At 45.6% G+C, this 25,313-nt stretch overlaps 2 protein-coding genes across 6 annotated transcripts in view; one reads left to right on the top strand and one right to left on the bottom strand.

Moving 5' to 3' along the window:
• Window positions 1-25,313, bottom strand: part of CMTM4 (CKLF like MARVEL transmembrane domain containing 4) — a 533,141-nt gene that overhangs the window by 446,619 nt on the left and 61,209 nt on the right. Inside the window, exons 3-5 of one of the 4 annotated variants that reach the window (XM_016185872.2) lie at window positions 19,820-19,918; window positions 17,287-17,447; window positions 9,668-16,512 (exon numbers count right to left, since the gene is read on the bottom strand). In XM_016185872.2, coding sequence (XP_016041358.1) covers window positions 16,509-16,512; window positions 17,287-17,447; window positions 19,820-19,918 — 264 coding nt within the window. In that variant the 3' untranslated portion in view covers window positions 9,668-16,508. Of the gene's footprint in view, window positions 1-9,667; window positions 17,448-19,819; window positions 19,919-25,313 lie in introns of those variants that run through there. The other 3 variants (XR_009548277.1, XM_007517765.2, XM_060185424.1) reach the window with 3 other exon arrangements.
• Window positions 659-9,025, top strand: CMTM3 (CKLF like MARVEL transmembrane domain containing 3). Of its 2 annotated transcripts, none has more exons than XM_007517767.3 (5): window positions 659-927; window positions 3,758-3,913; window positions 4,912-5,007; window positions 5,618-5,738; window positions 7,906-9,025. In XM_007517767.3, the coding sequence occupies exons 1-5, from the start codon at window positions 781-783 to the stop codon at window positions 7,932-7,934; spliced, it is 549 nt and encodes a 182-aa protein (XP_007517829.1). In that variant the 5' UTR covers window positions 659-780; the 3' UTR covers window positions 7,935-9,025. The 2 variants fall into 2 exon arrangements, with proteins under 2 accessions (XP_007517829.1, XP_060041408.1); XM_060185425.1 differs by lacking the exon at window positions 659-927 and adding an exon at window positions 1,070-1,201.

Here is a 25,313-nt window from a genome sequence, read left to right as displayed (position 1 = left end):
TGCAACAGGCTTCCAACAGTCCAGGGAGGAGACAGGAGTGGTGTGGGACCAGTGGTAGTGATAAATGGAGAGAGATGGAAAACAGCTTTAAGAGGTAAAGTGTGTGGGCCTTTGGCGCTGGACTAATGGTCAGGTGGGAGAGGAAGAGGCCAACTCTTGGTCTCAGGGTGGAAAACTAGATGGAAGTGCCCTTCAGAGGGATATATAGAGAGGGGGGGTTGGGGGGGGGGAGAGAGACCAAGGATGGGAGGGGACTGGGGAGGCGGGGTGAGGCCCTGACAAATGGGCAGGAGCAAGGTCTTGAATTTTGGACTCCTAGGTTCAGGGCACACAGATGACCAGAGAACTAGACTAGGGGGCAGCCTGTGTAGATGATACTTTAGGCAAGGCCAGATGAGTGGGATCTCTGCGGGCAAGTTGAGTGGCGCTACTAGGAAGTTCCCAGAGGCTTGGGGTGGGGGTGGGGGGAGAATGAGGGGTTCTGAGGAATCTACAGAACTGCAGGGCCCAAGCAACTCCCCGCAGGGGAAGGGAGCAGGGGAAAGTGGTGACTGGAAGGAAAGGAGAGGAGGAGGGGAAGAGGGGAAGAGGGGAAGAGGGGAGGAGGGGAGGAGGGGAGGAGGGGAGGAGGGGAGGAGGGGAGGATGGGCGGGGCAGAAGGGATGGCCCCCGCGTCGAACTCGTCTCGCCTCTTTCTCCTTCCGCACACTCCGAGTTTCCGCTTCCCTCCTGGGCGCGGGTGAGAGGCAGGGAGGCTAAGCCCGGGCCGCAGCTGCTGCCATGTGGCCCCCAGACCCGGACCCCGAGGCCGAGCCCGAGCCCCCCAGCCGCCCCCAGCCCGGCGCGGGTGTTCCCGGGCTGCGCGCCCTGCTGCCCGCGCGCGCTTTCCTCTGCTCGCTCAAAGGCCGCCTCCTGCTGGCCGAGTCGGTGAGTGCGGTGCCGCGGGGGATGTCTGGGTGGGGAGTGGGGCGGATGCCCAGTCGGGGCGTCCCCCACCTCGAGCCCCACAAAGTTGGTCGAAGTTGCACAAATTTCCCTAGGACTTGAGTGGGCTTCCTGGAGGGGGAGGTGCAAGGCGGAGCCCCACCCCCACTTCTCTCCGGGCCTTCCTGGTCTCGGCTCAGAACTGGGGAGTCATCGGGGACCTGGAGAGGGTCCCGCTGCTGCAGCGACCCGGCCTCTGGAAACCCGCCTGCCCGAGGTGCGTGGCCTCGGCGCTTCTCTGGGCTCCGGGATGGGCTGCGCCCTCCCCTCCCGCGGCCCCCATCGCTGCGCCCTGCAGTCCGCCCCCCCGCGCGCCCCGTCGGGTCCGGTCGGCTCTCCGCGCCCCTGCCTGCTCTCCTGGGCACTGAGAGTCGACTAGAATCGAGCTGCAGGGCGGAGACCACTGAGGATGGAGTCCCGCCAGCTGGGATGGAGTGGCGGAGGGTGGGGAGAGGACCCCAGAGACAGGGTGAGGCTCCAGCCGCGCGTGGGGGGGGGCACGCAGACCGCCCCCTGCAGTTGCATAGGGACTGGAGCCCAGCGGGGTGACTTCATCCCCCAGACCCCACCGCCCCTCCTCCGCGTAGCTCCTTCCTCTTTCTCGTTCCACCCGCCCCAGCCCGGCAGGCCTTTGTCCTCAGGACACTCCCCAAACCTCCGCGTGTTCGCGGGTCGGGTAGGAGATGCTGCCCGGCTTTCTGGGCAGAGGGAAGGCCGGGTGGGGAGCAATCCAATCTGAGCAGCTCAGCGGCCCCCACCCCACTTAGCCAATTTACAAAGCTGAGGCCTCAGGGGCTTGAGAGTGGTTTGACAGGTGAATCAACTCCTTAGCTGTCCAACAGGACTGGGGTAGGGACAGAGAAGGGAGGATTCTACCCTGGCAGAAGGTAGGTGGTGGTCCTACCACCACCATGCGAGGGGTTAGCCCAGAGGTCACTAGCCCACAGGAGGTACCAGGGCCCAAGACTCAGAGCCTCACACTTCATAGCATCACCTCTTTGTCAGTCCCAGCCTCGAGACTGTTGCTGAAAGCCACTCTGGGGGAGAACCAGCCCAGGATTTACCCTTCTACTGAGAGGACTCCCAATTCTACCCTACTCAGGGCCACCCCTTGGGTGTCCTGAATCTAAGTCAAGGAGGATGAAGAGAGGGAGTGGAAGGGACAGAGATACAGGGGGAGCCACTCCAAGTGACTCCTGCCCCCTTCTGGTCACCTATGGTCTGCTTCCAGACCTTGAAACAAGTGGGGCAACTGACCTGGACTGGAAGGGAGAGGAAGCAGTCACCAGGGGTCAGGAAATGAGGAAACAGGAATCCAGAGGGAGATCCCCAGAATCAAGCCTTGGCAGAGGGGACAGGAAAGGGAAAGACACAATCATATAGCCACCCCAGAGGAAGTACAGCAGGAGCTGAGAACTCTAGTCAGGGCTCCATGGCCTTGCCTTCCTGGGAAGCAGGGACAGCCTGCATCTCCACCCCACCCCCACCCCCAGGCCTTATTCCTCCCCTCACTAGTTGGGCTCAGCTCCCTTCATTCACCCAAGGCAGCTGTAGGTTCCCTGGGGACTTCCTGGGATCTCTCCAGAGGCAGCCACAGTATTCCCTGTGGGATATCTATGTGTCCCCAGGGGATTACTAGGCCTCACTCCTAGCAACTTAGCCATGGAAGTGCTCAAACCCAGCCACAGTGGCATAAACAGGTCAGACAGGTAAGTAAGCACCCACAGGGCAGGTTTGCTTAAGGACTCCAGCTATGAGATCAGCTAGTCCTGGGTTCAAATCTCACTAGCTGCAGGCCACTGAGCAAATCACTGCACCTCCCTGACCCCCAGCCTGCTACTAATGGGCTGTGAGAGCACTGAACAATACCTGGCAGTTGTGGGGCTCCCAGGAGCTCTGTCTCAGTGACAATTCCCACTATCTGGGTCTGCCCTAGAGCACAAGTGTCTGCAGAAGAAACTGAGGTGCTTCCTCCAGCATCCATTTCCACACACAAATGTGTGGACAAGGCTGCAGTATTCATCTTATTAGTTTTTTGGGTTTTTTTTTTTTTTCTTTTATGAGAAAGATAAGAGACAGAAAGAACCAGACATCACTCTGGCACATGTGCTACCAGGGATCGAACTCGGGACCTCATGCTTGAGAGTCCAAAGCTTTATCACTGCGCCACCTCCCGGACCACCATCTTATTAGTTTTTGTATAATTGCTATTGCTAACACACTGCAGAATTTGCTTTATCACATTGCCATAGACCCATTTTGTGAAGCAGTGAGAGTCAGGTGCAAACATCAGAACATTTTAGCTCTGAACACTTTGGCAGGCATTTCACCAACTGAAGTTCAAGATGGGTGCATTGTACTGCTTTTCAATCATGAATTAATATCATGAAAATAAAGCACAAATCATGGGCATCGAGTACAATTTTTAAAACGATCCTGCCTTTGAGACAGACTGCTTATTGTGATTTGCTCCCCCGCTCTGGCATTATCTAGTTGCCTGAGTTCTGTCAGAGCTTCTGGGATGTGGGTGAGGGCTCTCCCACCCAGGAGGTGTCCTCCATGGGAAGCTGGATACACAGGGATGTGTATCTGATTGGGCCCTGGCAGGGAACAGGTGTGAGGTGAGGACACATGGGTTCTATGTCTGGCAGCTCCAAGGCTGTGGGCAGGTCAGCTAGGGCCTCCTTATCCTGACTACAGTGTTGGCATAGTGGGGCCCTGTGCAAGGGGCTGCACAACAGCTCTGACATCTCCCTACCTACTTGCCCTCCAGGGTCTCTCATTCATCACCTTTGTCTGCTATGTGGCGTCCTCAGCATCTGCCTTCCTCACAGCACCCCTGCTGGAGTTTCTGCTGGCCCTCTGCTTCCTCTTTGCTGACGCCATGCAACTGAACGACAAGTGGCAGGGCTTGTGCTGGCCCATGATGGTGAGGCTGGGGCCCTAGGAGAAAGGGGTTGGTTGTCTATCACAGAGTTGTGCATTTTACCTCCCTCCTTTCCACCTTTCCTCCGGAGCTGACGGACTGTTTGCAGTTGGCTGGTGCCAGGTCAGCAGACTTGGCTTCAGATAATCCACATCTAACCACTGAGCAGTAGCTACAAGGTGGGAGCAGGTGATGGCATCTGCAAGGCCTCTGAGGCAGAACTAAGACGCCATCCTTGCCCCCTCCCTGGCCACCAGGTGGCGCACATGATCTCAAACCTGCGGGAATACCAGCCATTTCCACATAGGCAGATCAGGTTAACTGAGGACTTACTCAGACCTAATTCATCTGGCAGCTGGCTTTATCCACCTGGGAATGTCAAAGAATACTATCTCAAACTTTACTGAAAGGATGGGTCACACAGACTGGACGGTAAAAGCAGCATTTGAACCCTGGCCATTTGGCTCCATACCCAGCATTCCTTTTTGACGGGCTGCATCCTATGTGTCTATTTTAGGAACAATAAGCAGACACCATGACATATAAATGGATCTGCCATAAGATATGTGGCAAATCAAGGGCCAGATCTCTCATGAGAGAACAGAAACGAAGCAGGTAACAGGGTTTCCAGGCCAAGTCACAGGCTGAGCTGTAGGCTGGCCCACATCCACATCTTGGATGGAGGATGGCAGCCAGACGATCAGAGCCAGAGCAGTCTCATCAGCTGGCAGGAGTCACTTGGGCAGAGGCAGGAGCTGGGGGAGAAGGAGTAGGTGAGGCTGGGACAGGGCATGAGCCCCATGTGTTCTGGACCTGAGAACTAGACATGACCAGGCTGTGAGGCCCTTCCTCTCGGAGCAGTGCCTTCCATTCCCATTCCTGCCAGTGGTGTCCTTCTGAACCCATCTCCCTGTCCTGGCTCCCAGCTGGGCCCCCCCTCCCCATGCTGTACTCCCTTTCAGGGAACTCAGGGCAGTGTGATCATGCTCCTTTCTCCATAGGACTTCCTGCGCTGTGTCACAGCAGCCCTTATCTACTTTGCCATCTCGATCACAGCTGTTGCCAAATACAAAGACGGGGCTTCCAAAGCAGCTGGGGTGAGTAGCGGCACTGCTCCTGGTGGTTGTCCAGTGATGCCCCTTTCCTGAAACTCTAGATACCTTTTAAGGCACCCATTTGGTATGGAACCTGGAGCATGTCCTGTCTTGCTTTGTGCCCCACCGGACTGTCGTGTGAATCTCAGTGATTTAAGTCTTCTTAGAAAGTTATTCTGGGGGGTCGGGCAGTGGCGCACTGGGTTAAGCACACATGGTGTGAAGTGCAAGGATCCTGATTCGAGCGCCCAGCTCCCCATCTGCAGGGGGGACCCGCTTCACAAGTGAAGTAGGTCTACAGGTGTGTTTCTTTCTCTCCCCCTCCTCTGTTTATCTCTTTAAAAAAAAAAATGGAAAAAATGACCTCCAGGAATAGTGGATTTGTAGTGCAGGCACCAAGCTCCAGTGATAACCCTGGAGGCAAAAAAAATTAGTCAGCTTGGCAAATCAAGCAGATAGCTTTTTCCTGTTGTTAATGGCAGGGATCTGTGCCTATTGATCCTAGCAGCTTAACCTAGCAAATAGGAGGTGAGTCTCCCCATCTAACTCTTGGATCAGTGGCTCCCAATACCTGATGATGCAACCCATCCTTCTTGTCCCCTGTATCCAACAGGTATTCGGGTTCTTTGCCACCATCGTGTTTGCAATAGACTTTTACCTGATCTTTAACGACGTGGCCAAATTCCTCAAACAGGGGGATGCTACAGAGGAGACCACAGCTGACAAGGCAGAAGGTGAGTGGCCACCCAGGGGGCTCTACCCAAGAACCCACCTGATTATCCTGTAGATTCACTGCAGGGCCCAGCCTTTCCCAAGGGATGCTTGGCTAGTTTACTGGCGGGGTAGGAGCATTTCCCCTCCCCCTGTGGGCAGGAAGTGTTTCACAGACGTTCTCCATGCCACATTGATCATAAAACCAGATCAACCCCTCCAGGCCTCTGCCATTTTAATACAGGCAGGCTGAGAGTACTGGAGGCATGCCCACACCTCTCCCTCTGTGAAACCTTCCTTTCCAGTGAGCCTCCAGGGAATCCCATCACCCCCTTCAGTGCCCCAGGCACTGTCCCTTGGACTGCAGAATGCCCACCTGTGTAAAGCCAGTTCCCTTACAGTCTCACCGGCCTTTGGCTTAAGGGCCTGCACCCAATGTTCGTCCTCATCCACAGGACCTGTGCAAGCTCAAACTTTTTTTTTTTGTTTTTCACTTCCAATCAAAGCACAAGAGACATCCTGGCTTCAAGTCATCCTTCATCAACTCATACTGACCTTTATTCCTGTCAACCTGATTTTAAAAAAAGAAAAGAAAAAAAAAAGCTAAAGTTAGATGACCTGTCTGATCCGTTAGTGACAATACAGCCATGCCAACAGGTCACATCTCAGGGGTGTTTGTGCCCAGTTCAGAGTGGGCATATGGTGGGGATCCTGTAAGAATACATTAAGAGGAGTCACAACTCAGGGGCCTCCTGCAGAGGAGGGGCCACAAGAGGAAGTCACCACCCAAAAGGGCTATAGGCTCTAACACAGAAATGCCAGGAAACCCAGGAACTGTCCTGGGACAGAAGCCTGGCTCCATGACTCTGTAACCTGCAGCCCATTTCCCTGCCCCACCCTCTTTGCACCCCCAGATAGGCTTTAACTGGGGAGCCCAAAGACACTGATAGCTAACTATTCTGGACTAGCAGCTCCATCAGCTTCGTATAATTTTGCAAATCAGATGTCTAGCTCAGAACCAAAAATCCATCCACCCTAGTGTGGTGTCCCCTCTCCTTCCAGGGTCCTGTGTCAGCCTCTTTTGACCCTGACCCCAAGTGAGGCCGCCACATGTTCAGCCTTTGGGGTGTGCAGATGAACACAGTAAGCTCAGTCCAGATAAGTCAGCTGGAAACAGAGCTGTAATGTACACACACAGGCATGTAGAGTGATGAGAGGAGCTAGAGAAGAAGGGCAGCTGAGGCTGAGCTAAAGCAGTAGTGGGAAAACCCACCATTGTCCCAGTCAGAAGGAAGTGGAGGAGCCTGGGTTTTGTTGAATGTGCAGGAGTGTAGAGGGAGGAGGCCAGCAGAGTATAAAGAGCAGGTGATCCCATCCAGATGAATTGCTTCTCTGAAATGATGGCTGTGCACCTCAGAAAATCAATGCAGACAACAGACGGGACAGCTGACCAAGGGAGCCTGCAAGCCCTGCCTTGCAATTGGGGTGTCCCCATTGAGTGCCTGCTGTCCCCAAGTCAGCCCAGCCAGTAGAGATAATCCCTCTGCTAAAAATGATCCCTATTTCATCCCATCCCACACTAGACAAGTAGATAGTTGTAGGGCGGGCTGAGGAGACAGCATAATGGTTCTGCAAAGAGACTTTCAATGACTGAGGCTCTGAGGTCCTGTGCCCAATCCCCAGCATCACCATAAGCCAGAGCTGAGAAGTACTCTAGCCTCTCTCTCTGTGTGTGTATCTTTTCTGTCCCCCCCCCATTAAAATAAATAAGATGCTTAAAAAAGGGGGGGTCTGGGAGTTAGCGCAGCGGATAAAGCATTGGACTCAAGCATGAGGCCGAGTTCAGTCCCCGGCAGCACATGTACTACCAGAGTGATGTCTGGTTCTCATCCTCTCTCTCTCTCTCTCCCCCTCCTATCTTTCTCACAAATTAAAAAATCTTTTTTGGGGGGCAGAAACTTCCAGGAGGGTCTGGAGCCCTAAAAGAGCACCTAGATCCCACAGCTATTTGGCTGCCCTACAGTTCCTTATGGAAGGCCCCAGGCACAGGGCCAGTTCTTATGCCCAGCAGTCACCTCCAATGACACAACCAGGAGGGCCTGAGCCTATAGCCAGCAGCCTCTCCAGATCATTCCCAGGCACAGCTGGCCCAGAAATGCCTGCCAACCATCCTCTTTGCTTTCCTTTCAGAAGAGGACTCTGACTCCGATTCTGACTGAACGCATGCCTTTGCCCTAGCAACCCGAGCCACACAGGTCTTCACTCCTGAACCTTCTGACTGGCTGGCCAGTGTGGCCAGAGGACCGTGGGTTGGAGGGAGGCTATGACTTCTTGAGCAGCAGCAGGAGTCGTTGACGGAGCAGGCCTCCTCACAGTCCTAAGGTGACATTCCTGAGCCCAGCACCCAAGACTGCACCCTTTGGGCTAGCACTATCTAACCACTCCACATGTGAGGCATTTTGAATGTTGTGCCCCTTGCCTCCATGTCTGCCCCACAGACCTTAAGCCTTAAGCCTTTCTACCAAAAAACAAGCACTAGGGGAAAAAGCAGATGGTCTCTCCCCCCAGGCCCCCCCCCCCACAGGTAAGCATGTAAACTCAGTGGGCAGGGAGGTGAGAGGGGGAGTGGGGGAAGACAAATAAGACTGGGTCACCTGGACAAGTCCCGGTGGGTTTTGTCTACATTGCTGCCCTTGCTTATGCCTGGCACTTGGTGAGGAAGATTCTTCTGTTCAAGGATCACCAATTTCCTCTTCATTCTCTAGGAAGGGAGACAATTGGCCTTTGCCTTGTGACCTAGGAGATAGTGCCCATAACTGACACCTACACTCTTAGTAACTATGTCTTCTTTGTGTGATATAACCGTTCTAAGTTTGAGAACATGTCAGAGAAGCTTTGCTTGCTAAGGCCAGAAGATAGAGATACAAGAAATAGCATCCTGAGTAGCTGGGCAGGCCCAGCCAAATCTTCCCTCTTCCCAGGCCCCTTCAGCAGACAATAGGTTCTCAGGCCACTACCAGAGCAGGTCTCCTGAGCACCTCTGAGAGGTGAGGTGTGCCTCCTGTCTTCACCTAAGCGCCTGTATTGTATATGTGTGTTTGGTGGAATTTTGCAACTTTATGTCACTCTTTTTTTTTTTGTATACAAAAGCTATTTTTAAAAATAGCATTTCCTATAACCTAAGAGGCTTAGTGAATGAGCCAGAGTTCCAGACCCATGTTACAGGTATTTTAACCTTAATTCTCTTTGCATGTGAATCCCCATCCTGAAAAACACCATGGTGAATAAAGCCAGACTATCTGCTTGTGTATGTATGTATGTGAGAAAATCGTACGACAGCCAGAGCAGTGCTTTTGGGTATCATCTTCAACACAGACTTGTTACACTCACCGTGTGAATGCTGACAGCTCCAGATTCCAGCAGGGATACACGTACACTTTGTGCCAGGCACCCTGCTAAGCACCTGACTCCCACTGTCTTCTGAGCTCCTCACACAGTCTTGCTTCATAGACTGAGAAACTAACAAAAGGTTCAGTGACTTGCTCAGGTCACCATAGTCCCTTTGAAGAAACCCAGGGCCTTACTTTCTGGTGGCCAGAACTTGGAATGCTTAGGTTTGGAAACTGCACAAAGGATGTCAGAGTTGCATCCTGGTAGATCTCTAAGATAAGTGTTTGGCTTGGGCCAGTAGGACAAAACAAGGCATTCTAGCCCAACAGTCACACAGAATGTATTCTAAAAGTCAGAAAGCTATAGTGCAGAAGCTGAGGGCTTAAGTGGTAGGAGTTTCTGCTTCACTTCACCAAACCCCATAGCTGCCTGCTGATACTGGTGCTGCAAAGGCCTGCTCCCAGGGATAGTGGCTGTGTCAAAACTCCACCCAACAGACCCATTTTAAGAACCAGGATAGGCCTTTGAAGGGGCAGGAAGTAAACCAGCAAAAAAGTGACAATGCCATTTTACATGTCATTTATTAAACAAGAACTCCTTCATGACAATTTAATACAATATTCATTAGCGATTAGTGTTGAGAAACTTATTTCCCTCTACATACAAAAATACAGATTTGAACACTATGAAAACAATCAAGACAAGTACCATGAAAAATTGGTCCTTCAAAAGTAAAGGGGGCACTGATGTTAACTTGCCTTGTCTGCTGTCGAGACGAACCAACAGGAGAAAAGGCTCTGGGACCCTAAAATCACTCCAAATGGATAATCTCACCCAAGAGTCAGCCAGAGTCAGGTGGTGCCCACTCCAGGGCACACATGCCAGTATGAGATGCCAGGGTAGGTGCGCTGACCAACCAACAGCATCAATGAAATTTTGCCAGATGGGCTCAACTCAGAATGCCCCACAGCTGAGTCTAAACTGTTCAAAGGAACTACTAGCATTTTAAGAAGCAGCTTGTAATTGTTATTAAATTAGCACCCCCTCCCACCCCTCCAAAAAAAAGTGCCACTGGGCAAAGTACCAATGAGCGATCGTACTGGAAGAGTTTTTAAGTCATCTGTTACAACTTCCTTGGTTAAAAAATAATGACATTCTGACCTTTTAAAAGGACCAAAAAAAAAAAAAAAAACCTAAAATTTTATGCTTTAGCAAATCCCTTCATTTTGCAATGGCTTAACTAATTTACTCAAGATTTTTCTTGACATAAAGTGGGTCCTGCAGGGGCAGTAGAGCTAACGAAGCAGCTGAAACATTAACTGTGTCTTGACTTCATCAAGTTCCTCACAGTGAGGAATCTATCTTGATCAGGTTGGAAACCAGAATGGGTATCCATGGCCAAGCAGAAATCCAAGTGGAAGGTAAGCCCAAGGGTTCCATCACTTTGGGAGGCTGCAAGGTAGAGGGAGTGTGGTGGGGGGAGATACACACAGGCAGCAAAGCCAGATGAACAGCCTGAGCTGACCTTGGAAGACACCAGGCCAAAGAATACCCCCTAGTTCACTAGCCACAGCAGTAGGGCTTTTCACCCTTGTAGACCCAAGAAAGATGAAGTCAAAGCACCAAAGATGTTCTGTTTTAAATATGGAGCCACTTTTCTCTTACTGGGGTGAGTGAGCAGTACTTCTCCAAACAGAATAAGTGGTTCCAAAATGCCAAATGCAATTATACTGACTAAGAATTATTTCACAGAAATATACTTTTATGCTCAGATTATTTAAATAAGCAGAGAACAGCAGGGAGAAAAGCAGGAATAGCCAGGGCTACTATTTTTTCTTTTTTAAAATATGTAAGTTTAAAAGGAAGATGGCCAAGCTTCAAAGCCAGCATTGCTGAAAGCAATATTAAAAGGACACAATCTAAAATCATGCTACAAAAATAGTGTTATTTGATTTAACTAAATGTACATCTTTTTTTTTTAAATTCCATGATTGACAAGAGTGCTTATGTGACACACGAAGGCACCAAAGGTGAAGTGATTATTATTTGTCTTAAAATACAAAGAATTACCTACTTTGGGGGGGGGGGAATACAGTCATACCTATAATAAATAGGTCAGTGCTTTTGTCACGGCTTCCTGAACCCCTACACAATTCAACATATACAAATAGTTCCCACTCCCTCACATTCTCTGAGCGGAAACCCCATCAAATAAAATCAGGTTATGAAAAACATTGTTTTTATCCCTAGAAGTTAACTTTATCATGAGGCAGGATTTGAAAACTCATTTTTGGAAGGGTAATAGTCAAAGAGTAAGCAAAGCAGGTGGTCCCTTTGCAAGCCAGGCTAGCTTGGGGTGGGGGGGTGGGGATACAGCCTTCTTGTAGCGCTTTGACAGACAGATCCCCTCAAGCCTCAAATAATTGCCTTTCTTAGTTCTACAGAAATAGTGTCTCCAAATTTTCAGACTCAATTCTGGAAAAGTCAAGAAAGCAAAAGGTCCCATGGAAGGAAGCTGCCAACAAACAGACCTCAGCATCAGGTCCTTTCTCTCCTCAACCCCTACGCTGTCCTTACTGGCCATCCTTCTGATGACTTCACACCTCTCCTCACAGGAGGCACAACTATGAAAAGAAACTTTATCCTAAATCCTACCAACAGCTGATTAAGGTCATTTCAGACAACAGACAAATTCTTACCGGTAAATTAGATACATAAAAATGCTGAATTCTCATAGAGTCCAGGTTATTAACCCCTTACTAAAGGCTCTTGGAGCTTTGTATATTATGTAACCCAAAGAAAATGTCACTCTAGATGTCTAACCAGCAAGTTACTTGCATTAGTCTTGGTAAAAAAAAAAAAAAGTACACAATACTCAGCCTATGAAAAGGAAGACTATGCAAAAATCCATAATCTAAATTTTAAAGTTGCCATCAATTCAAACTCATGGGGAGCTTGTGGGTAACTTTTTTGTTTCACTATTAGTTTTAAGAAAACTAGAAAATCCTCAAGGTTGAAAAATTGGTCCAAGTAGAATAACAGTATAATCTAAAGAGAAGAAAATGTATCAGGACCCACTCCTCTGTTTCAGGTTAAGAGTGTATGAAAATGCCACTGACTGGGATAAAGAAAATTCTAATAGAATATTCACTTTCAGAAGAAAATTCTTTTAGATCTAACAGTATTGCGGCTATTTCCTTTTAGAGATAGTTTCTAAGTGAAAGAACAGTAAAAGATCAAATATCTCAAATTACCTTCTCAGCTAAGACAGTTGATTGATTTCAGTGATACCAAGAAGAAAACATTTATAACAAGTCAGGAAAAGCCCACAAAGGTCAAGGTAGGCAGTGTTTTTAGGTTGAGTCCTGCCTAAGGTAGCACCCAAACCAGAAACTGAGTTACCTGTCCAGAGCCCCCTAGTTTCTAAATGAGAGACTATGAGCCCACCTATAGCACCAAGGAATGGTTGCTATAACATTTGGCTCTTGCTCTAGAGCTAGTTTTGGAACCTAAGGTCTCTTTTCCGAATACAGGAAGGTAGTTAACCAAGTGCAGTTTTCCAAGACAGCCTGGGTTAGTAACTGTGCCAGCAGCTTCAAGGAAGACACTTGTCCTCCTACTTCCCAGACCTGCTCCGCACACTCCCACCTCACTAACTCACCAAGCCTATTGCTTACTAGACCTGAGTGCTGATGTTAAGAATGACCTGGTTCACCTGGAATCTGCAAACTTCACTAGGAACTTAACAACAACAACAACAAAAAAGTGTCTCTTAGACCTCACACAAAACTGGCAGTGCCTAGAGCAGTGAACAACTTTTCATTTGCGAGTCAGTCAGAAACCTTTGGCCTAGAAAGTGTTTTTCTCTCTTGCTATCTTTTTTAAAATATCATTATTGTTCAGTATAGAGAAAATGTCAATCATGTAATATCACAATGACTTCATGGTAGCTTTGTTTTGAATATAAATGGGAGTTACTTAGAATCACCACTGCTGCCCAGAATCACTGAATTTGCCACATGTTGTCTCCATATTCTAGTCATCTGTTGAGTTTCTAAGACCAACCCACAATCTTGCAGATATCAGACCTTAGGTGACCTCTTTAAAATACATGGATATAAAAAGGCTTGTTTTGTCTAGCCAGTACAGAAGTATCTACAAGAAAAGGTGAGCTGGGAACCACATGTAAGATAGGACATGTGGCAGGGTCACTCAAGGTTCATTTACTGTAAGTAAGAATGCATGAATATGCAAACACCATAAATTTAAAAAAAAAAAAAAAAAGCACACTCTGCTGGGGAGAGAATATAATGGTTATGCAAAAGACTCTCACGCCAGAGGCTCTAAGGTCCCAGGTTCAATCCCCCACATCACCATAAACCAGAGCTAAGCAGTGCTCTGGTAAAACAACCAAACAAACAGAAAAACTAGTACTTTTCTTCAGAGACTGCCTGTGGTTTAACCCAAATTTAATCACTACTAAGAAAGCTTCAAAGAAAGGCAGATAAGGGGCTGGGTGGTGGCACACGTGTTATAATGCGCAAGGACACAGATTCAAGCCCTGGTCCACCTGCAGGGGAAAAGCTCTGTGAGTGGTGAAGCAGGGCTGCAGGTGTCTGTCTCTCTCCCTCTCTGTCACCCACTCCCCTCTCAATTTCTGGCTGTCCCAATAAATAAAGATAGTAATAAAAAAAATTTTAAGGCAGATGAAACTGCACAATTTTAAAAGCATAGGGATATTTTCAACAAAACCACAATGCTCTCATCAGAAGCATTAGCAGAGGTCAGATATGCTCCATGTCTCTCCATGCTGTGAGCATTCCTGTCTGGGGGTAAGAATGGTGTCCAAATGGCTGGGAGTGTGACCCACCTACCCCTTACCCCTGAGCCAAGCAAGCCCAGAGAGCTAGGCTGGGTATATGTTGGCTTCCCTGTGGCCAGGCTAGGTTCTGCCAATGCTGGCACTTCATGCCAAGTTACCAAGGAAAACCTGGGTATTGGGGTTGGGCAGGCTACTATGTTCTTGCTCTTTCAAAGGCAAAGGTAATCTGGAAGACTGCTGCTACACAAAGTAAAAATGTTTTCTTTACCTGAAAGCAAACTCAGGAGATTTTAATCTGTTGCTGCCTTTTTACTTTCCTAGTCTTATACACAGACCAACAAGTGACTTTAGGCTTTCATGATTGTAATCTCTCTGTATGAAAGGGAAAAGGCATTTCCTTTCATGCCTTCAAATGAAATGAAAAGAGGATAAAGGAAAATCAAGGGGGAAAAGAAAACCACATTAACCAAATACGTGCCAAGATAAACTCTCTCTGAAGACATCAGTATTTGCATCCATCTAAAACCACCAGAGGTTCCACCAAATGCTTGAGGGTTTCAACCATACAGTCTCCAGGAACAAATTTAAATGTACAGAGCATCTGTCATTCTCTTCAAGTTTGGCCAAATTAGGAAAGCCAATATCATCCACAAGGAAGTTGAGAAACACTAAGATTGCTTTAGTCTCAAAATGCCTCAATCTGTCCATACTGCAACTATTAAAGGAGATAATACACTGCCTTTAACTTCCAAAAGAAAGCCCTTTTAAGCCCCCCCCCAACACACATACACAAATAACACAGATTGTCTTATCTGTAGAGACAGCATAAAAAAAAAATGCAAGTATCTTTACATTCACCATAAATGATATCCCCTTCATATTCACCACCACAGTGCCGTAGGTGACGAGATGTGTGATTCTGCATCACACCAGTTACAATGCAAACCTGGCCACTCCTGGTTGTAGTGTCAGCTAATTAAATATAAAGAAATATATTTACAAAAAAACCATGGAGAGTCTCATGGCACATAGGATTTTAAATAGTTACAGGGACATAAATAATTCCAAAGATCCTAACACTAAGATGCAAATTAACTCTTAAGTAGCTCTGTGGCACAAAGCGTCATCAATTTTTATCTTCTCAGCATTTACAGTTTCAAATGGGCTTCAAAATTATTCCTTGCAGCTAACAACACATCCTGAGGAGGCCAGTCAGCTCCTTAGTACCAGATGATAAACTGGTCCTGCCTGAATGGTGTTCTTTTTTTCAGTCTCAGAGTTTTTTATTGAGGCCAAGTAACATGATTCCCGGCAGGAAGATTACTGATATGGTTCAGGGTGGTCTTTCCAAGTGGGCCCCATTTAATGCAAAGCTGAGTCTTTGTAACTGTTTTTAAATGGAACTCTGAGGGAGATAACTGCAATTTTGATTATGCATAGCCACTTATCAAATGCAAAATAAATACATTAAATGAACAGATAAAATCCAGATGTCACAATCTCCTCTGAAATCATTACATATAGTAGCTTCAAAGTTTGTGTTGCATGATTTGTACTGCTTTATAAGATACATGGGAAGAAGGCTCTCTTTGGACCTGCTGGGCAGCATGTGTGCCTGTGACTCAGCCTTCCTGCCTTCTGTGGAGCAGAGGGAAGCTGAGTTACCACCATACTAGCTGGGCCGAGTAGCCCATGATCCCTAGAACTTGAACATCTGACCTGGAGTGCTGCTCTAGAAAGGAACTGTGGTGATACTCAGCAGGATGATCAGATGCTAACCCTTAACTTCAATTCTTCAGAGGCAGCATAGCATTTTCCACAGACTCCCTGGCCTAGCAGTGTCACCTGGTCAACCCCCTTCCCAAATCACACACTGCTCTTTTATGAGGAAGGCAATGCCCACATGTATAAGTGGACACTTTCTCACACATTCTCCACCCACCCACCCACACATTCATTCATTCTCTTTGCCTCTCATTATGTAGGATACAGCTAAAGCTATAAGCAGTCACACTAGAACAGAATCCTGGAGAGTCTCCATGCTGCTGCAAAACCTTTCCACCAGCAGAATGTTTTCCTTGCTGAGTGATAAATGGATGTTAGAGCTCAAATGAGGTTTGTAAACATTAAAAACAGTTCAAAGAGTGAAAACCTAACAAATTCCAACAAATTTTCCATAAAAGCTACAATTAATCTCCAAAAAAACAAAAAAGCTACACCATGATAGGGGCTCATTTAACTCACTCACCACAATAATCTTCACTTCATCAAGAATCACTTCCTCACATACCTAGAATTTTTCCCCAATAACTTCCAAGATCAGTTTCATAGTTATGACACTAAGGCACCAAAGCTACAATGTGTGCCTTCTGAAACATCTGTAAAAGGATGTGTCATGGTGCAAATTCAAGTATTTTCAAGTCATAGACAAATCTACTCAGAATCACTTTAGAACTTCTCGCAGGCATTTGAGAATTAGCACACAGTCCTAAAATGTAGGGTATCTCCACCTGTGGTTCATGACGTCAGCAGTGGGCAAGTGTTCTGGCTGGTGGAATGGATCATATTTCTTCTGTGGTTTTTACCTGAGAAGGTAAACACAGAGAAGCTGCAACCCAGCCTCCAAATATTAGGAATAGGTAGGAAACTAAGGGAAAAGATGGTGTCTATATTCCTAGAGAAGACCCCAGGTTTCAGGAAGAATCAAGTGACTTCTCAGCAGGGTAGGAAAGGAGAGGTGGCCCTCCTATATGTCAGCAGTCCTGTGGCACTGTCCCAAGAGGATGCCAGCTTTTTCCATCCCCATCAAGTTGAAACCCACCAGCAAGACCCTTACTGTCATGTGGATTTTGGGCTTGTGGTGACTGGCTGTGACTTGGGCATGAGGTGAAGAGCAAGGGACAGCCCTGGCAGTGTGGTGACAGACTGCCCAAGAATAGCTGCTGGCTGGTTGCTGTGCCTCCATGCTTTGTTCCCCTTTATCACAAATATATTATGACAGGATGGCTCAGAGTTAGGTGGAAAGCCTGTATAAAGACCTAAAGTGGACACAGCAGCCCCAAGGCCAGCTGCTTCCACAGTCATCAAGTGCTGGAGAATCCATAGACCTCTCCCATTCACCTCCGTCTGAACAACAAGATGGGGAGGGAAAAGGGGGGGGAGAAAAAAGGGGGAGGGCTCCCACCTCGCATACCCACCAACAGGGACACTCTACAGACCCTTTCTCAAAATAAAATTTTCCCAAAGAGGACAAAATTCAAAATAATCACATGAAAGTCTAACATGACAAGGTAAAGAAGACTTGACTGAAAGGATGGGCACAGGTTGGGAAAGGGAGGAGGACGCTGGCAGGTCCTCACGTGTCCAGGCGCTGAATCTCAGGGCGGCCATCCACATCTCTGGACTCCGTACGGGCTCGGATGTAGTCGTTGGTGCTCTGCTGACGGATGCTAACTCTCCATTTCTGCACTGCCAGGAATGTGTTCACTGCATACACTGCAGTTGCCAAGAAACCAAATATCTATGAAAAAAAGGACTTAGTTAGTCTTCAGGCACATCACACGTCTATGTGGAGTCTCTGGCTTGTCTGCAGCTTACAGTAGCCAAGCTGTGTACCCAATGCCTATGCCCCACCGAATGTTTAAGCTATTGGATCCTGTCTGTAGCCCCAAGACTCACATCAAGCTCCATGTGACCTAAAGATAGCACAAGATTTCTTTTGAAGGATTCTATTCTATGATAACGCATAAGTGCCTCTTTAGCTAGCAAAATAGCTCAGCTGGATAGCACACTGCTTTGCCATGTACACAGTTCAGGTTTAAGCCTGGTCCCTTCCACACTGGAGGAAGCTTTCATGCTCTGGTCTCTTTCTCTCTTGCTATCTGGGGGTGGTGGGGGTGGTGGAGAGGGAGTCATCCTGGAGCAGTGAAGCCTCTACAATGACCAAAAAAAAAAGTGACAGGTGACTCATAATGCCTCATGGTCACTGGCCTCAGAGAAGTAAATACAATAAAGACAAAATGCCATATAGACAAACATTAGGAGTCTCACATGTGAGGCCCAAATCAAACTGTAAAGCCTATAGTCCTAGTTACTACCCTGAACCCCCAAACTACTATGCAGCTCCCTCGAGCCTGGGCAGTTCCAAGTGGTCAGCTCCAAGTTGAGAAGCAGATGCCACTTGCTGGAGTAACATCTGGGAGGGAGAGCAGCTACTTTAATATTCTTGCATTTATTATTTATAAAAATGACAACAGTGGTCCAGGAGGTGGCGCAGTAGATAAAGCACTGGACTCTCAAGCATGAGGTCTTGTGTTCAATCCCTGGCAGCACATGTACCAGAGTGATATCTGGTTCTTTTTCTCTCCTCCTATCTTTCTCATGAATAAATAACTAAAATATATATTTAAAAAATGACAACATACACAAAACTTGTAATTTAAAATAGTTGTTGATTAATTTGTTGTGGAGCTGGGCTTCACACGTGTGATTTCACTGCCCTGGGTCACTCATTCATCGAGATAAGAGAGACAGAAAAAAAGACAGGGTGAGATAGACAGCACTGGAGCTTATTGTTTTTTTAATATTTGTTTGTTTATTTATTCCCTTTTGTTGCCCTTGTTGTTTTATTGTTGTGGTTATTATTGTTATTGATGTCATCGTTGTTAGACAGGATAGAAAGAAATGGAGAGAGATGGGGAAGATAGAGAGGGGGAGAGAGAGAGACACTTGCAGACCTGCTTCACTGCGACACAGGTTGGGAAAGGGAGGAGGACGCTGGCAGGTCCTGCGACTCCCCTGCAGGTGGGGAGCCAGGGGCTCGAACTGGGACCCTTACACCGGTCCTTGCACTCTGTGCCACCTGCACTTAACCCACTGCGCTACCACCCAACTCCCTAGCACTGGAGCTTATGACAGTGCCATAGCATCTACCATGTGGTGCCAAGGCTCAACCTTGGCATGCCTGAGGCTCCAAAGTCCCAGGTTCAATCTCTCATACCACCATAAGCCAGAGCTAAGCAGTGTTCTGGTAGAAAGAAAAAAAAAAAAAAGAAAGAAAAGAGAAAAGAGAGAGGCGAAAAGGAGAAAGGAACAGAGAGACACCTGCAGCACTGCTTCATCACTCAAAAAGCCCTCTTATAATTATTTTATGTATTACTTATATTTATTTTAATCCCCCTCCATTACAAAAGTAATACATGTTCTTTGTAAATAGAGAATACAGGAATTCAAGGCACAGAGAATGAAAATATTACATTATCTGGTTCCTGTGTACCCCCCTACACCTGCCCCCTTACTCCCACATTCTTTTTTAAAAGAGCAAAAACATTTGCTAACTACTAAATGATCTTTTCTTTTTGAAGACTCCACACTGGTACATGAAGTGAAGTTCTCAAAAGCAACCTCAAAGGCTGGAAAAACTGCATAATGGTTATGCATATGACTTTCATACTTGAGGCTCTCAGCTCCTAGGTTCAGACCTCAGCACCACCATAAAGCAGAGCTGAGAAGTACCCTGGTTTAAAAAATAATAATAATCACTAACAGTTATCCAGGGTTCTGCTAGACTAAAGTTGTGGTTCCCAAACTTAAGCACAAATCTGCATCACCCAGGGGGGCTTGTTTAAAGTGTATTTCTGATACGGTAGCACAGAGGGAATCTGAGAAAGGAATGCCTAACTAAAGTTCCTACTTGCTCCTAAAACCTACTGCTTCAGGTACCGCACAGATCCACAACTGAAAATCCCCACTGACCTAATAACATCAATAGCTAAAGGGGGAAAACACCTTAAGGAATGAGGACATGGTCTGGGGGGAAGAGGAAAGCAGAGAAAGTCCCAGTAAATGCACAAGTCAGCCTGCTGATTGTTGATGGCCAACTGAGTTCCTTACCACGGCAGCAATTTCTGCTCCGGTTTTGTGGTTTAAAGCAGCCAGTACAATTGAAGCAATAAAGAAAAAGAAAGTGCTCAGTCCAGTGTTGACCAAATCCTAAAGAAAAAGAGAAAATAAAATAACTTGAAAAGAATCATTCCAGTCTTTGGCCTAAAATCAACTGAGAAAACTTACAAAACAAGAAAGACAATATCCAACCTCTTAGTAGCTCCATGTTAGTTTCTATTATGCAGGATTTTAGGTGTGAGAAGTCAGATGATTGAGTTTATGATTGTTACCTGATAAATCACCACAGTCCATACTTTAACCAGCCATTTCACCTGCATGATTCTACTATTCCCAATGGACTTTTTTGCTGTTGTTGTTTTACTTCACCAGGGTTATTGCTGGTGTTCATGTCTAAATAGAAATTTCACCTCCACCGTTCCTGGCAGCCATTTTTATTTTTATTTTGATAGAAGGTGAGAGACAGAGCTAGAGAGAGAGAGCTAGAGAGAAAGAGAGACCTGACAGAGCTAGAGAGAGACCTGCAGCACTGCTCCACTGCTCATGAAGCTTCCTCACCCCCCCCCACACACACACACCCACAGATGGGGAATAGGGCTTCAAACCCAGGTCCTCATACATGGGAGCTTACACATTCTACTAGGTAAAAAAGGAAGACGGTGGGGGGAGCCAGAGTATCATTCTGGCACCTGCAATGCCAGGGACTGAACTTAGGATCTCATGCCTGAGAGTCAGATGCTTTATCCACTTCACTACCTTCCAGACCACCCCAGTGGATTTTTTTTTTTTTTTTTTGGTCCTTTTAATTTCAATCAGAGAGCAACAAAGAGGAAGAGAGGCAGAAGAGTTACTACAGCACTGCTCCATGAAGCTTCTCTCACATGGTTTTCCCTTCTCCCATGTTGTAGTAGGGGCACAAATCCTTGAGCACGGTAAAATGTATGTGCCACTGGGTGAGTTATAGCTTTTTTTTTCCCCTTTTCTGAGAGTAAGAGACAAAGATAGGGAAAGAGGAGGAAAGACACTAAAGTATTGCTCCATTGCTCCAACACCCATGAAGCTTCCCCCTTTCCTTGCAAATGTTCCCATGTGGAGGAGCATGGCTCAAAGCCTGTACATGTACATGGTAATATGGACACTCTACTAGGTGAGCCATCTGCCAGCCCTGACCCATTTCTTAATTTATTATAGAAACTCAAACTGTTAACCACCAAGAATATACACACTAACTACAGTCTGCTATCCATTAATATTTATTGTCATCTTTTGAAAAATGTGTGAGTCATCTTGGCAACACAAAGCTCTTAAGAGTCAAGTATGTACTGAAACTGGCTAGAATCCCCTCAAATATCCCTTCATTCATTTATGATATCTCAAGAAGGCAGTTTGAGGCCTGAGAGCACACATAACCAGACCTTAAATTAATTGTTATACATGATCTTTCGAGCCTCTGTTTACTACATCAGGCTCAACCTGACGCTGTTGACTGGCTACAGAAGAAGGGCAAACGCTAGAAGAAGAACTAAAGCCTAGAGGATTTTCTCCTAAGCTTCTTGCAGAGCAGACCAGGTTACATATCCAGTGCTTCAAAAACTTAACTCTCATCTTACTTGTCTAGAGAAAATAAACGAAGAAATCAAAATTGTTTGAGAGTTCAATGAAAATGAAGACACAAGCTATCAAAATATTTGGGACACAGCTAAGGCAGTACTGAGAGGGAAGTTCATAGCCATATAACCACACATTAGGAAACAAGAAAAAGCACAAATAAACAGCCTGATTGCACATCTTAAAGACCTAGAAGAAGAACAAAGGAACCCTAAAGCAACCAGAAGGACAGAAATCACTAAAGTCAGGGCAGAAATCAATAACACTGAAAATAAGAAAACCATACAAAAGATCAACGAAAGTAAATGCTGGTTCTTCAAAAGAATGAACAAAATCAACAAACCTTTAGCCAGACTCACAAAAAAAAAAGGGAGGGGGGGGAAGAAGACCCAAATAAATCAGTTTGTAAATGAAAGAGGAGATTTCCCAAGACACCTCAGAAATTCAACATATCATGCAAGGCTTCTATGAACAACTATATGCCACCAAGCTAGAGAACCTGGAAGAAATGGACGATTTCCTAGATACCTACCAACTTCCAAAACTAAGTAAAGAGGAAGTAGACAACATGAACAGGCCCATCACAGCTAATGAAATTTAAACAGTTATAAAAAACCTTCCCAAGAATAAAGGTCCTAGACCAGATGGTTTTACAAATGAATTCTACAAAACCTTCAAAGAAGAACTAACACCTCTACTTTTAAAAGTCTTCCAGAAGATTGAAGATACTGGAATACTCCCTTCCAGCTTCTATGAAGCCAACATCACTCTTTTTTTTTTTTTTAAGGTAGTAACAGAGAGACAGAGATAGACTATACCTCTGAAGCTTCCTTTAATGTGGGCCCTGGGTTCAAATCTGGGTTGTGCACATAGTAATGTGCATGCTCAACCAGGTGCACCACCACCTGACCCCTTAGAAACTAATCTTACAAATCTTATCAGTGGGCAGGGGAGATAACATACTAATTATGCAAAAGATTTTTCATGCGTGAGGATCTGAAGTCACCACCATAAGCCAGAGCTGAGCTGGTTTTAAAAATTAACAAACATGAGGAAGGTAGTGTGGGAATTTTTTTTTTCCCATCTGGGAGAAGCCCAACTTGAATATAGTCTACACTCAATCCCAGGATTTAGGTGTGACTGCTGTTGAGTAAGTTTGAGCATTCTTTGTGGCATAACGGTTTTTCTGCCCTAGATAAAATCACATTTATTCATCAATAAATGCCAGTAAATTGGAAATTATACTAAAAATTTTTTCCATCGTAATTTTTTTTTCCTGTAAACCTAGCTATGTGTTCAGCTTAGTCATATGCCTTGAAGCGAGTGTCAAAGAAATCTGGCCCAAGCTTCCTGTCCTTCCATCTAACCCTTTGGACTCATGCTACCTGGTGGGGTTATTTGACATGTATTTCCGATCTGCTTGAACACTCTGTCGAGTGCATAGTGCAAACATTTTCCACTGCCATTTAGTCATGTCAGCATTTATTCGATATATTAGAAAACATTCTTGAATAGTGATTTCCAAATGTCTTTAATCCAAAGAGAAGGATGTACTTCCCTTTCTTGTACACACCTGAATAAAACTTATGTGCATGTTTTAGGAGTTACTTAACTGTTCTTGATCTATTTATGTATAAGAATGCTGTTTAAAGCACATGTCTTGTTTTAAATGACACACAAACTGAAGGCATTAATAAAACTTAAGAGTAAAACAAAAAAAAAATTAACAAACAAAAAACATCTAAGTATAGGATGTTCTACATAGTATTACTTAAAATAGCAAAACAGTAGAAACAAATAAGATGTTCAAGAATAGGTAGCTGTTAAATAAAATGGTAGGTCCATAATGGAAAACTATGCAACCATTAAAAATATAAGCTTGGGTGTTTAACATGGAAGGTGCTCGTGATAGTTTAAATGAAAGACTGTGATTTTAATGGCCTCCTTGTTTTTCACTAACATATCACAGCATGTGTGTGTAAGATGATCTACAGAAAATACTTTAGGTGGTTATATCTCAAGTATTACAAGTACTTAGCCTGAAAAGGTTTGTTAGCATATATTCATATATGATTTTGCTTTTGGTCATCTCTAGGGCTTCACTACTTCTGGCTGACTTTTTTTTTTTTTTCCTTTTTCCTTTAATCCACATAGAACAAGAGAGACAAAGGTAAAGAGAGGGTGGGGGAGAGCGAGGGAGGGAGGGAGGGAGTGAGAAGGAAAACAAAAATCACAGCACTGAACTTCCTTCAATGTAGTGAGAGCTGGGCTCAAACCTGGGGCTCACACATAGCAAAGCAACAAACTATCCAACATTTTTTTTTTTTGAAACAGCTTTATTGACCTATAACACATAAGCTATACAATGTAACCAATTAAAATGTATGATTTGTGGCCCAGGAGGTGGTGCAGTGAATAATGTTGGACCTTTAAACATAAGGTCCCAGGTTTTATCCCCTGCATCACATATGCCAGTTATGCTCTCTCACTCTACCTCCCTCTCGTAAATAAGCAAATGAGTCTTTTAAAATGTACAATTTAATCATCACAATCTAATTTTAGAATAGTGCCAGCTCTCAAAAAGAAAAATCTCATACTCACTAACAGTTAATTGTTTGTTCCTTTCCTAAGTAACCATTGATCTGCTTTTTATCTCTGTGGAATTGACAACTCAGAACATTGCATATGAGTAGAATGATGTAACGGGTTTTTTTTTTTATAATTTATTTTTTTATTTTATTAATTCCCTTTTGTTGCCCTTGTTGGTTTTTTTATTGTTGTAGTTATTATTGTTGTTGTTATTGATGTCATTGTTGTTGGATAGGACAGAGAGAAATGGAGAGAGGAGGGGAAGACTGAGAGGGGGAGAGAAAGACAGACACCTGCAGACCTGCTTCACCACCTGTGAAGCGACCCCCCTGCCGGTGGGGAGCCGGAGGCTCGAACCAGGATCCTTCTGCTTTGCGCCACATGCGCTTAACCCTCTGAGCTACCACCGGACTCCCTGTGGTTTTTTTTTTTGTGTGTGTGGCTGCTTTCTTTCACTTAGTGATGGTTCTAAAATTTGCTCATTCCTGTTGTAGCAATACTTCATCCTTTTTTACTATCAAATAATATACTATTGTACAAAATATCACAATTTATTCTTTCATTATTGAGCACTGCAGTTGTTTCTACTTTTTAGTTACTGTGAATACTATTACTAAGAATTTCACAAGCTTTTGTGTAGATATATTTTCTTTTCTCTTAGATCATCCCATGATTTTATTTTATTCCCTATATCTTTTTGGGGGGAGGGGATTGTTGGTGATGGTTTTCTCTTTTTTAAAAAAATTTTTTATTAACTTTATTTATTGGATAAAGACAACTAGAAATCAAGAGGGAAGGGGTGATAGAGAGGGAGAGAGACAGTGAGACACACCTGTAACACGGCTTCACCATTCACAAAGCCTTCCCCCTGAAGGTGGGGTCCTGGGGCTCAAACCCCGGTCCTTGTGCATGTTAACATGTATGCTCAACCAGGTGTGCCACTACCCAGCCCCTTCCTCCCTTCTTCCCTTTACCACAGTACTGCACATTTCTGGTTTATGGTGGTGCTGGGGACAGAACCTGGGACCTTTGCTATCTTTGGCATAAAAGTGTTTTCAAATAACCATTATGCTATCTCTCTAGGATATCTTATGGTTTTTCTATAACAAACACTTCAGCACAGTTTATCTCCCTCCTTTTCTTTTTCTCAAGCATGTTAATAAATAATTTTTAAAAGTCTTAAATAAACCACCAATTTCTATTGTTCCTGAAATTTTTGCTTCATAAGTTCCAGGGAGCTTCAGTAGTGCAATAGGTTAGCACACGGTTCTTATACGTAAGTTCCAGG

Source organism: Erinaceus europaeus, chromosome 2 (genome assembly GCF_950295315.1).
Source record: "Erinaceus europaeus chromosome 2, mEriEur2.1, whole genome shotgun sequence".
NCBI classification, from domain to species: Eukaryota; Metazoa; Chordata; class Mammalia; order Eulipotyphla; family Erinaceidae; genus Erinaceus; species Erinaceus europaeus.
This window is presented reverse-complemented; position numbering and strand designations above follow the sequence as displayed.

Coding starts and splice junctions, on each gene's coding strand:
- CMTM3 (XM_007517767.3), top strand. CDS start 781: ATGTGGCCCCCAGACCCGGACCCCGAGGCCGAGCCCGAGCCCCCCAGC. Junction 3,914..4,911: donor GCTTGTGCTGGCCCATGATG/GTGAGGCTGGGG, acceptor CTTTCTCCATAG/GACTTCCTGCGCTGTGTCAC. Junction 5,008..5,617: donor GGGCTTCCAAAGCAGCTGGG/GTGAGTAGCGGC, acceptor TGTATCCAACAG/GTATTCGGGTTCTTTGCCAC.